The sequence below is a fragment of the Dromiciops gliroides genome, chromosome 1 (genome assembly GCF_019393635.1).
Source record: "Dromiciops gliroides isolate mDroGli1 chromosome 1, mDroGli1.pri, whole genome shotgun sequence".
Taxonomy (NCBI): Eukaryota; Metazoa; Chordata; class Mammalia; order Microbiotheria; family Microbiotheriidae; genus Dromiciops; species Dromiciops gliroides.
The window spans coordinates 238415198-238428634 of NC_057861.1; the positions used below are offsets into that span (position 1 = coordinate 238415198).

The 13437-nt window shown below is 40.6% G+C and overlaps 1 protein-coding gene across 3 annotated transcripts in view; it reads left to right on the forward strand.

Moving 5' to 3' along the window:
* The window catches only part of LAMA3 (laminin subunit alpha 3), a 341587-nt gene that overhangs the window by 189928 nt on the left and 138222 nt on the right, over nt 1–13437 (forward strand). For all 3 annotated transcript variants that reach the window (XM_043973095.1, XM_043973110.1, XM_043973101.1), the window contains 2 exons: nt 571–731; nt 7376–7484. In XM_043973095.1, coding sequence (XP_043829030.1) covers nt 571–731; nt 7376–7484 — 270 coding nt within the window. The remainder of the gene's footprint in view (nt 1–570; nt 732–7375; nt 7485–13437) is intronic.

Here is a 13437-nt window from a genome sequence, read left to right on the forward strand (position 1 = left end):
AATGTAGCTAGACTTGGTGTTAGGAAGATCTGAGTTTGAATTCTGCTGCAGACACTTACTATCTATATGCCCCTGAGCAAGTCATTTAAGTGCCTCAGTTTCCTAATCTGTAAAGTGGAGATGATAATAGCACCTCCCTTGAAGGCTTGTTGTGAGAATCAAATGAGATATGAGGTACTTTGAAAACCTTGAAAGTGCTACATAAGTGCTATCTCCCTTCTTCTTATTATTATTGATTAACAGTTTTACCAGAAGATGTCTGAGCAGAACCTTAAGAAGAATCTGCTCCCTTAATACAATGGCACTTTAAAAAAATTTATTTTGATTTTCAGTTCTAAATTCTCTCCCTCCTTCCACTCCCTCCCCAACCCACTGAGAAGGTAAGAAGTATGATACCCATTACAGAGATGAAATCTTCCAAAACATATTTCTGCATTAGCTGTGTACAATGGTACTTCTTTAAGATTTCCTGAGATGCCCTCGTAACTTTACCTCATTACTAAAAATGGAAAAGTCTCCTGTGCGTGTTCCAGAGTAATAATGATCTGCCTCCATTTACTCCTCCAACAGGTTGAGTTGCATCTGACCCTGAGCATTCCTCAGGTTGACCACTACGTGATAGTACTAGAATATACCAATGAAGATGATCAGCTCTATGTTGCCGATGTGTTCATCAACAGCCCGAGTTCTTCATCAGCGGGTCGTGTGAACATATATAGCTGTAAATACAGGTAACCAGCTTGCCCACTCATGAGTAGAATGCAGATAAAGGTTGTTTTATAGGGACTTTTTATTTGTATTTTTGTAGGGTAGATGTATTTCACTTTTTTGTGATGCAGTTGGGGTTAAGTAACTTGCCCAGGGTCACACAGCTAGTAAGTGTCAAATGTCTGAGGCCGGATTTGAACTCAAGTACTCCTGACTCCAGGGCCGGTGCTCTATCCACTGCACCACCTAGCTGCCCTCTGATATATTTCACTTTTGAAAAGGATTTCACTTTTAAATGAATCATATCACTTCTCTTCTGTTTCCATGTCATTTAAAATATTTGCTTCATTTTTTACACCCAGTTATGGTACAATAACACATTAAGATGTATTAGGAGATCTGCAAGGTAGCAAAGTGGTTAGAGCACTGAACCTGGTGTCAGGAGTATCTACGTTCAAATTCAGCTTCAGACACTTACTAGCTGTGTGACCCTGGACAAGTCACTTAATTTCTTTGCCTCAGTTACTACCTCAATTGTAAAATGGGGATAATAATGGTACCAGCACTTAGCATGATGTCTGGCACATAATAAGCACTATATAAATGTTATTGTTGTTGTTGGTATTTTAAAAGCTGGGTAGACCAAATTCTGTAGGATTACAAGAGGCAGAGAAGTAACAGAAACAAGGATTGTGACTGGAATGTAAGAAGCTTGAATCTCTCTAAGCCCCCATTTTCTTATCTGAAAAAATATCTGCAGTCATACTTCTCTTACCACCTATCTCACCAGGTTGCTATGACAAAAGCATTTTATTAACCATTAAAGTCCTATGCAAATTGAGCTATTGCTATTATTTAGCAAAATGTGAACTGTTATTGTCATTTCCTAGAAATAGGTTTTGTGGGAAATCATGTTAAAAGAAACAACATAACACTGAACACTTGGTGTGAAAGGAAATAGAACTTGGACAAGGAGAGAGTAAATTGGTGAGAGAAGGGAAATATGGAGAAGAGGCAATGTGTTCTAGGGATAACCAATGCAGAAGAGGTTCAGAGCTGCCTGCTGACTTCATCTTGATTTCCCATGGTGCTTATGGGGGACTTCAGTCATTCACAGTTCAAGACTTCTCCACCAATGGTTTATTCCCATTCCATTTTAGGAACCTCCTACAAGTAGGGTAGATAGAGGTCTGCAGTCAAAGTCAGGAAGACCTGGGTACTTCTGACACATATAAGCTATGTGACTGAGCCTAGAACTTGCCTAAACAAGTCAAAGCTTGATTGTGAGCTGCATCCATAGTGGGAATTTCCAAATAAAGAATCTTCCATGATGATGTAACCATAGTTCTTTCATGTATGGGCAGAGTATGAATATGACTTGCTACCCAAACATTCTGTCGGCAAAGTCATAATCCCTGCAGGTTATGTTAATCTCTAAGGATAAACCCCATCAATGGCCTGTGTGTTTGTCATCTGAAGATTGTCTTAGCTGAGGTCAGAGAATTTCATTAGCAGAAGGCTGAATTATTAATATGGTATATTTTTTGGACAGGGCAATGAGGGTTAAGTTACTCGCTCAGGGTCATACAGCTAGTGTCAAGTGTTTGAGGCCAAATTTGAACTCAGGTCCTCCTGAATCCAGGGTCAGTGCTTTATTCACTGTGCCACCTAGCTGCCCTCCCCCTCCCCCCCCCCACTGGCTGAATTATTTTTAACTGCAATTAAACCATCTAGGCAATACTTTTACTCCTCATTGATTGTTTCTTTATCCCACTTATAATTGGGGAGAACAGGAATTTTTTAACAGCAGGCAACCAATGAAACCATTTAGATAATCCTTTTTTGTTGTTAAGTCGTTTCAGTTGTGTTTGACTCTCTGGAACCCCATTTAGGGGTTTTCTTGGCAAAGATACTGGAGCGGTTTTCCATTTCCTTCTCCAACCCATTTTACAGATGAGGAAACTGAGGCAGACAGGGTTAAGTGACTTGCCCAAGGTCACACAGCTAGTGTCTGAGGCCATATTTAAACTCATGAAGCTGATTCTTCCTGATTTCAAGCCCAGTGCTCTATCTACTGTACCACCTACCTGCCCCTGGGCAATCCTTCTGCTCCTCTCTAATTTATTTTTTGACCTATTAATGACCAGGGAGATCAGGAATGGTCTACTGTAGAAGTAGTAGCCCTTGAATAGTCCTGTCAAGATAACTAGAGATTCTTGGAGGAGGAGGTGGGAACCTCAGGGACATAGAGGTGATATATGGGAAGCAGCAACTCCACCAATATCTCCAGATTGTAGAGTAAATGAGAGGGAGTAATATAAGGATCACTCTGGAGAGTTGGGTTAGAGTCCAATTGTGAAGGACCCTAGATGCCAAACCAATAAATTTGTATTTTATCTTACAGGTAAAATAGTAAGTCACTCCAGCTCTTTGAGCAAGGGAGGGATGTGGTCACACCTGGGCTTAGGAAATAATAATTTGGCAACTATGTAGAGCAGAAATATCAAACATGAGGCTGAACCAGATTAAAATGTCACTGGGAAATAGTTAACAAAATAAATAAAAATACCATACAACATAGTTAATGTTAATTTGTGGTTTTCTAAGTCAGTATGTTGTCACAATGATTCTTCTGGACTGTCTTTTTCTATTTGAATTTGACAGCACTGATGAATCTGAAAGGGGAGAAGCTTGAGACTGGGAGGCCAAATAGGAGGTTATTATTTCAGTCGTTGGAGTGAGTGAGGATGAGAGAGTGGATGAGGGTGGGGGGGTGGAGAGATGTGGTAATAGATAGAATGCTGAACTTGCTATTGGGAAGATATGGGTTTGAGTTTGGGGAAGTAACTTAACTGGAAAAGTAACTTCAGGATCCTCATCTTGAAAAATAGGGTGTTGGCTTTGATGGCCTTGAAGACCCCTTCCAGCCCTAAATCTGTCATCCTGTAGATGTGAGAGCTTTGGGGGAAGTGGAGTGGACAGGGCTTGGCAAAGAATAGATGTGGGGAGAGCGCGTAGTTAATGATTTTGAGGAGACCATTATGCTGAATTAAATAGGTTTAAACTTTAATAAAGCTAAATGTAAAGTTTTTTTCACTTGGGTTAAAAAAATCACCTTGACAAGTAAAAGGTGAGTAAGGCACAGCTAGACAGTATTTTGTCTGAAAAAAGTTATGGGAATTTTCATAGATGTCAAATGAAAGCTCATTCTGAGTCAGAGTTGTGATAAAACAGCCAAGAAGATAGTACAATTCCAGGCTGCTTTAAGAGAGGCAGAGTGTCTAGGAGTAGGGAGATGGCTATTTGACTCCACTTTGTACTGGTCAGACCACCTTAAAGACCATCAATGGTTTGCCATTTCCTTCTCCAGCTCGTTTTACAGATGAGGAAACTGAGGTAAATGGAGTTAAGTGACTTGCCCAGGATCATACAGCTAGTACATGTCTAGAGTTGGATTTGAACTCAGGTCTTCCTGACTCCAGGCCCAGTACTCTATCTGCTGTGCCACCACCCAGCTGCCCCTGAGAAAGGGGACAACCAGAGATTGAAAGATGTGGGCCATCAGAAGGGATACTACTCTTCATCAGCATGTCTGCCCTTCTTGGGAGAGGTTCAGATCCATCAGTGGTATCAAATTCAAATAGAAAAGAATAGAAGGATCACTGTGGTGACATTTTGACCTAGAATATGTGTTAATTTCTCAGTACTACCTTTTAGCAAGAATGCTGATAAACCAGACCCTCTCCCTAGGAGGGCAGACATGCTGATGAAGAGTAGTGGGTTCATACTCTATCCCTTCTGATGGTCCATGTCTTTCAACCTCTGATTGCCCCCTTTCTCACAGGGCAGCTAAGTGGTGCAGTGGATAGAGCACTGGTCCTGAAGTCAGGAAGACCTGAGTTCAAATCCAACCTTAGATAGTTACTGGCTGTGTGACCTTGGGCAAGTCACTTAACCCTATTCCTCATCTATAAAATGAGCTTGAGAAGGTTGCCAAGAAAACCAACAACCTTTGGTTGAAAGACCTGAGCCATCAGAAGGGGGGAGATTAGCCCTGTTCTGCTTGGTCCTAGAGCTCAGAACCAAGAACAACGGGTAGAAGTTGCTAAAGGCTAGTTTGGTCTTTTTTTTTTTTTTTTTGCTCATCCATGTCTGTCTGTATACCATGCATTGTATACTGTCCCTATTCATCTACCCAGCTTGGAATTCCTAGTTTCATTAAGACTTAATTCAAGCACCATCTTTTGCAGGAGGCATTTCCAGGTCCCCACAGGTGCTGGGGCCTTCCTTTCCAGGGTTACATTGTATGTATTCTCTATATACTCATATGTATACATATGGTCTCCTCCATTAAGACATAAGCTCCCTGGGGCAGCTAGGTGGTGCAGTGGATAGAGCACTGGCCCTGGAGTCAGGAGTACCTGAGTTCAAATCCGGCCTCAGACACTTAACACTTACTAGCTGTGTGACCCTGGGCAAGTCACTTAACCCCAATTGCCTCACTAAAAAAAAAAAAAAAAAGACATAAGCTCCCTGAGGGCAGGAGCTCCTTTGCTATGTATCTCCAATGCGTGGAAGAGGATCTACACCTAGTAGGTGCTTATTAAATTCTTGTTGATTGATTGATCTACTAAGACATGAAAGGGTTGAGATATGAATTGGCAGTTGAAGTCACTGCTTTCACAAAGTGACACATTTCTTTGGAGATGCCAGAGTAGTGCCACATTTGGAGGGAGTTTGGAAGAGCTGAAAGAAAGCTGTGTTTGGAACCAGAGGACCTGGGTTTGAATTCTGGCTCTACTACTTAGTACCTATGTGACCTTGGGGAAGTCACTACCTGGGCCTCAATTTCCATATCTGTAAAATGAGAAGGTTAGACTAGATAGCCCTTAAGATCCCTTTCTGGGCAGCTAGGTGGCGCAGTGGATAAAGCACCGGCCCTGGATTCAGGAGGACTTGAGCTCAAATCCGACCTCAGACACTTGACACTTACTAGCTGTGTGATCCTGGGCAAGTCACTTAACCCTCATTGCCCTGCAAAAAAAAAAAAAAAGATCCTTTTCCACTCTTAATTTATAATCCTATGATTGTAAAGCTATTGTTTCTTTTTAAAGAAAAAAATTAATAGTATTTCATTTTTTCTAATTATTTATAAAGACAATTTTCAACATTCATTTTTTTTAAACATCTGCTTTATTTTCCATCTGATAAAGGCTTTTTTTTTCTTTTTTTTTTTTTGTTTGATTTTTTGGTTGGGCAATGAGGGTTAAGTGACTTGCCTGAGGTCACACAGCTAGTAAGTGTCAAGTGTCTGAATCCGGATTTGAACTCAGGTCCTCCTGACTCCAGGGCTGGTGCTCTATCCAGTGTGCCACCTAGCTGCCCCAACATTCATTTTTTGAAAGATTTTGAGTTCCAAATTTTTCTCCATCCCTCACTCATTTACCCCTTCCCCAAGACAGCAAGCAATCATGCAAAACATATCTCAATATTACTCATGTTGTGAAAGAAGAAATGGAACGAAAGGAAAAAAACACAAACAAAACCTCTCAAAGTGAAAATATCCTTCAGTCTGATGGAGGAGGCTAAAAGGGTTAACAGGTAACCTATCAACTGTAGCTTAAAGGGTTAACAGAAAAACCAAGGTTTGTGCTCTTATAGTATCCAAGAGGGTTTGTCCCTATCAACCCTCACCATCAACAGAGACTGCAACCAGCGACCATTAACCATTAATAGCCATTAATATTTCTAGATGACAGGACACCTAGAAACCAGATCTTAAGTAAAGAGATATAAAAAACACAGAGACCCTCTGGGTCTGACAAGTTTAAGCATGTCTTTAGGAACATGCTCAGAAAAGGCCAAACGTGTCCTTAGGATCACCTTATGACCTGTAAACCCCAAAAACATACCTCCAAGGAAAAAGGTATCCACCTTGGAGGTTGTCTTAGGACCCCAGGCAGTCCAAATTAGGATAAGACCTCCCATGTACCTCCTTAAGCAGGAGATTAAGATAATGAGGAGATAATCTACTTTTTCTTACTATAAATATAACCATCTTTATTTCCTCCTTTGGGTGATTCTCCCTGTGGTCATCACAGTATTCCAATAAAACGGGAAACTGAGTCACTGCGTCTTGTAATTCTTTTGGACACCTCACAATCAATTTGATCGATTAAATCCACCCCTACTACAAATCTACATACAGACTCCATCAGTTCTTCCTCTGGATATGGAGAGCATTTTCCATCATGAGTCTTTCGGAATTGCCTTGGATCATTGCCCTGCTGAGAAGAGCTAGGTCTGTTACAGTTGATCATCCCACAATGTTGCCGTTACTGTGTACAGTGTTCTCCAGGTTCTGCTCACGTGAAGGTATTTTTTTTTTGAGACAGAGATAGGAGATTGGAAGACATACCTGGAAGGTGGAATTTGGGCTGATCTCTGGGATATTAGTACCAGTTAAAAAGCTCACTCTCCTACTACTTTTCTCATATGCTCAACACTTTAAGAGTCTGTGCCACTATTGAATTTTTAAGCCAGGAAAAAAGGTCCCATGCTTAGTGAAAATATGAGAGATTGAAAAAAAAATCAACTGCCCTGGTGAGAAGAGGAAAATGAGCAAAATTCTAGGAGACGAGTGTTTGAATTCTGGTCCCTCTTTCAGGTTCCTCTGCCGGAGTTTCGTGGTGGATGACCTGAACCGTGTTGCTGTGTATGAACTCTTAGCAGATGCAAGGATCCATCTGAAGGCCCACTCAGCCCACTTCCTTCTGGTATGTGATTTACCTATTGTTACTTTGTTTCATAAAGAGGTTATTAAGCAGTAAATAAAAGTGAAGACGAACTAAATTAGAGGCAGCTAGGTGGCAAAGAGACTGGAGTGCTGGACCTGGAGTCAGGGAGACCAGATAGATGTTTACTAGCTGTGTACCTCTGGACAAGTCTCATAACCATGCATGACATAAGCAGCTACAGGATAAAATGGATTATTTTGTAAATAGGATCAATAAGAAAATAATACAGGATCGATCTTAGTCTTCTCACTATAGCTCTGTTTAGGTAGGTGCTATTTTTATCCCCATTTTATGGATGAATAAACTGAGGCACAGAGAGATTACTTGATTTGTTCAAGGTCACATAGCTAAAGCTAGTATCTGTGGCTGCATTTGAACTCAGTAATTCCTGGCTCCAAACCCAACTCTATCCATTTGACCTTGAGCAAGATACTCTGCCCCTCAGTGCCTCAGGCAGTGTCTCTAAGAAGCTGAGTTACAGATTGGTATTGGTGGAGGGAATTTGCATACTAGGAATCCTCCATACTGATGCTATTACAGTTTCCAGAACATTGGTAACAACCATGAGATCAGCACTGAAGCAGCCACATTTGGCATAAATCAAGAAGTCTCTATTTTCAGTATCCCATTAAAAGTGGGTAACTTTTTAGATGTTGAAAACAAAGAAAAATAAAGTTATTGGGATGGAGCAGGGAGAGTGTGAGGAGAGAGTGGTCACTGAAAATATCTCAGGAGCTTTGTCAAAGAACCAGAAATTCCTCTTGGTTCATCATTTAAACCATCCCCCATTAAGAATTGTGCCCATATAGGCATCTAGGTGCTGTAGTGGATAAAACACCACCCCTGGATTCAGGAGGACCTGAGTTCAAATCTGGTCTCAGACACCTGATACTTACTAGCTGTGTGACCCTGGGAAAGTCACTTAAACCTCATTGCCCCGCAAAAAAAAAAAAAAAAAAGAGAATTGTGCCCATAATTTGGATTGCCTAGTCAATGCTCCAAAATGTTTGAGAATATTACAAAGCAGACAAACAACCACTGCAAAGAAACATTCTCCTTTACTCTCTCTAATAGTCCAGGAGCCCCGATGCTGGTGAGAATTATTGTCACTGTCCTTACTAGCTGGACATGACTAGCTCTTCTTTTTTTCTTTCTTTTTTTTTCTTTCTTTTTGGCCTCCTGAATCCAGGGCTGGTGCTTTATCCACTGCGCCTCCTAGCTGCCCCCCATAACTAGCTCTTCTACTGAGTTTTAGTAAATTGATTTTAAGAACCCTTTTCACTTACTTTGTAGTGAGAGAAATTATAGTAACCAATTTAGATCAGGATCCAGGCCTTTCTCCTTTTATTTCCTCATTTAAGGCCCAGCCCCTGTAAAAAATCAGTCTCTGAAAGACCTGCTGGATTGATGAGATTGCTGTAACCCTCAGGGAACATGCTCCAGAGTCTTGGACAGAATCCCACCCAACTAGAACACCTTAATTCTGTTTAGAGTGTAAGCAGAATCCAACCTGAGCAAGTTCTTGCCCCAAGGAGAACAGCCCCTGTCCTTGTAACCCCTCCATTAGAATTCAGGGCAGCCCATGAAAGGGACCAGAGTGGTGGGGTGGATGGAGATAGATTTCTCTGTCCAGAGTGTTGGAGGTGGCTGAGTCTCATGATTCAGCCACATTTTCAGCAGGAGGAAGTGAAGACTTCTAGGCCCACTTCCTCATTAAATGACCACCAATCAGGGTTGATTTTCACTTGTCAGGTACATTCCCTTTCAAAAAATATCTAAGGTTTTCAGGGTCTCCATGGTTTTGTCTTTGTTTTTTCTGTTTTTTCAAGAGAGAACCCCTGACCATTAATTTATTATTAGCTACCTGAATTAATAAGTTGATTTTTTTTTTTTAGTGAGGCAATTGGGGTTAAGTGACTTGCCCCGGGTCACACAGCTAGTAAGTGTTAAGTGTCTGAGGCCGGATTTGAACTCAGGTACTCCTGACTCCAGGGCTGATGCTCTATCCACTGCACCACCTAGCTGCCCCAATAAGTTGATTATTAATTACTCAGAAACTTTGTCTCTCTGTTTTTCATTAATCACAGTTGTAATACTTGAGACACTGGAGAAACTAAGAAAACTATTTGCTTCTCCCATCAGTCCCTTTAGCTGCTTCTGAATTTCCCCTCACTTGGTACTTATTAACACACACAGCTCCTATATTTTGGTGGTATGGATTCTTTCTTCTGTATGTTCATCTTCTCTCATTTTGTTTGAAGAGCTTTGAAGATGGTTCTTTTTAATACCTTGCCCATCTCAGCATCTAGTATGATGCATTGCATTTAGGGGCTTTCGCTCAAAAAATTAAGCCAACTGATTGGCCTCTTTTTTCTCATGACTGTTAAGGTACAGTGAGTTCTTGATCATGGAGGTATAGCTGTAGTGTAGTGGAAAGAATGGTTGGTACAGAACTCAAATCCTGCCTCTGGCACTGATAAACTGTATGACTCATGGCAATCTGTCAAATAGTAAGTATTTATTAAGCACCTATTATATGCCTTGTGCGAGGATTACACATACAATTCACAATCTTTCTGAGTCTCAGTTTCCTCATCTATAAATGGGTATTATACTACCTGTAGTACCCAGGATTGTTGTGAAGATTAAATGAGATAATATACATAAAATGCTTTCCAAACCTAATATTTCTATGTAACTGTCAGGTATTATTATTATCTGTCCTAGCAGAAGAGTAATAGAATAATCCAGACATTATTAGATTGGGCTTTGAAAGACCATATTATTTACATCTGAATTATTTGTGTTGTAAGTATGTTGTGGTTGTTTAGTTGTTCAGTTGTGTCTAAATCTTTGTGACCCTAGTTGGGGTGTTCTTGGTAAAGATACTGGAGTGGTTTGTCATTTCCCTTTTCACCTCATTCTACACATGAGGAAACTGAGGCAAACAGGGTTAAGTGCCCAGGGTCACACAAATAGTGTCCATGGCCAGATTTGAACTCAGGAAGATGAGTCTTCCTGACTCCAGACCTGACACTCTTATCTACTGAACCACCTAGCTGCCCTAACTTTTTTTTTTTTGGTGGGGCAATGGGGGTTAAGTGACTTGCCCAGGGTCACACAGCTAGTAAGTGTCAAGTGTCTGAGGCCGGATTTGAACTCAGTTACTCCGGAATCCAGAGCCAGTGCTTTATCCACTGTGCAACCTAGCTGCCCCCTTGCCCTAACTTTTTAAGTATACCACCTTCACTTAGATGTAGCCATGTTCTGATGTTTTAAGAACTTGTAATTTAGCAAACAAAATAATAAAATCATTCTAAAGCTCATGGCTGTTGAGTTTCTCCTCCTAACCCACTCAACTCAATCTTCCCCTATTCTCTCTACAATATAGGGAATCAACTTCTCCATTTTTCCTACTGAGACAATGGGCCAGTTTAAATCAGAGGGCTCTTGAGATAAACTCTGTGATTCACATCTTCCTTGGAACAGGAAGATACAGATTTTAGAGTTTATTTTTTCTAGTTCCTGGAGACTAGGAATTCACTGTGTAGGGAATTAACGTTCTCATATTTCCTCCCAACAAAAAGGACCAGTTTAAAAAGGAGAACTCTCTAGTTAAACCATGTGATTCACATCTTACTTGGAGCAAGAAGGTAAAGGTTTCAGAGTTTATTTTTTCTAGTTCCTAGAAACTGAGGTCAACAAATTTATACTAGTTAAACAGAGTAGGTAGTAGTATCTGTCAGGACTTGATAAATTCTTCACAGACTGAATAATCTGCCCTATGAAATATCATGGATCTGTTTCTCACTACCTTTGGGAGGGAGATCACTAAGGAATGGCAAAAATCTTCTGAAAACAGGACAGATTTTTATTTTCCTAAAATAGTCCAAATATGATACTGCTGACAGGTTTTTTCTGCCCTAAGATTTACATCATCCCTCTTTGATGTAATTATCTGCAACTTTTTTATCTTAGAACAACAAAAATTTGGTTTTCTCAAGGGGTATCATTAAATTTTTCATTGGTTAGTTTCCAGGATATTCATTTAAGTGATGCAGCCAGTACTTGTAAGGAACTTGTTTCAAAGGATTAACATAAAATAATTTAAAATACAAATATGTTTGTGTTGTTAGAAGCACCAGCCTATGGTATGGGACTGAGGGGAGGGTCAGAGGCTGAGTGGGTTTCGATCAGCAGATGAATTACCTACTCATGAGTCTGAGTTAGATTGGCTACTTGAGATCTGGTGCCTAGAGTAGAGTGGGTATGAAAGTTGGGCAAGCTATGCTAGCTGACCAGCCAGGTGAGCAGCTACTTGGTAGAAAGGGGCTGGGTGATAATGGAGAATCAAACAGAAAACAAGTATTGGAATGCCATAGTGTTAGGAATATCCTTGGGAGTCACCTTTGACCATCACTTTTGTGGCTCAACACTCATTCCCCATATGACCTTAGACAAATCGTCTAATTTCTCTAGGGTTTAGACTAGATGATTTGTAAGACTCCTTTTAGCTTTAATTTTCTGTGATTCTCCCATAGTTAGTCATTCAAGTCTGTATAGTCTTCCCCCAACATGTTTTTGTCATTTAGACCTGCCTCTCAATTTCTACTGCCACCAACCTCATCCAGGCTCTCAATCACCTCCATGCCTAGACAACAGATTCTTTTCTCATTGACTTTAATGTTTCACCTTCTAATCTACACTGTTTATCATGTTATTAAACTAATCTTCCCTAAAACATCATTTTTGCCATGTTTTTCCATTGCTTCAAAATCTGTAATAAAAAAATTTTATTGACTATCAAGACAGCTACGTAGCACAGTGGATAGAGCACCAGGCCTGGACTCGAGAAGACCTGTATTTAAATGTGGCCTGAGACGTTTACTAGTTGTGTCACCCTGGGCAAGTCACTTAACTCTGTTAGCCTCAGTTTCTTCATTTGCAAAATCAACTGGAAAAGGAAATGGCAAACCACTGCAGTATCTTTGTCAAGAAAACCCCAAATGGGGTCATGAAGAGTTAAACATGACTGAAACGACTGAACAACTGCCTCTCAAATTAAGCTGAAAATTCTCTGTACTTAGCAGATCAATAGCCTTACCTATTGCACTGTGAACTCCTTGAAAGCACAAACTGCCTATTACCTTTCTTTGTATCCCCAGCCTTTAGTACAGGGCTAGGTATACAAAGGTACTTAGTAAATGTTTATTGACTGACCCACCCTGTGTTGCTGTTCTGCCATTTTTCAGTTGTGTCTGATTCTTTGTGACCCCAAATGGGGTCATTCTTGGCAAAGATACTGGAGTGGTTTGTCATTTTCCTTCTCTAGCTCATTTTCCAGATGAGGAAACTGAGGCAAATAGGGTTAAGTGACTTGCCCAGGGTCACCCAGCTAGTAAGTGTCCAAGGCTGGATTTGAACTCATGAAGATGAGTCTTCCTGGCTTCCTGACTTTGATAGCCTGACTTCAAGGCCAAGAATTCTATCTACTACACCACCTAGCTATCTAGACTACCCTATACCACTTTCCAAATTGGTTTTCTACTTACTTCCCAACATAGACACTTCCTTCTAGTCTCAGGTCAGTCTCTTCACTTGACTAGGAATAGTCAAGTTTCATACATATTTTATCTCTCCCACAATGGAATATTCTTTTTCCTCTCTTCCACCCCAATGTCAAGGCCTAGCTTGAGTCCCACCTGCTTCACAAAACTCAGGACTCTGGTTCTATGCGATATGTTCTTCTCAGACCCATAGCACTTAGAGACTTAATAGGCTGTGCCATTGAACACCTAATTAAACATAATGGATTCTGTTATTCTCTGTTTCACATAGTTTTCTTATCCTTCCCCCTCTCCTCAACTAGCCTGTTAAAGAGAATAACTGATTTATATTTCTGTGTCTCCCAAAGCACCCATCATGGTGTTGT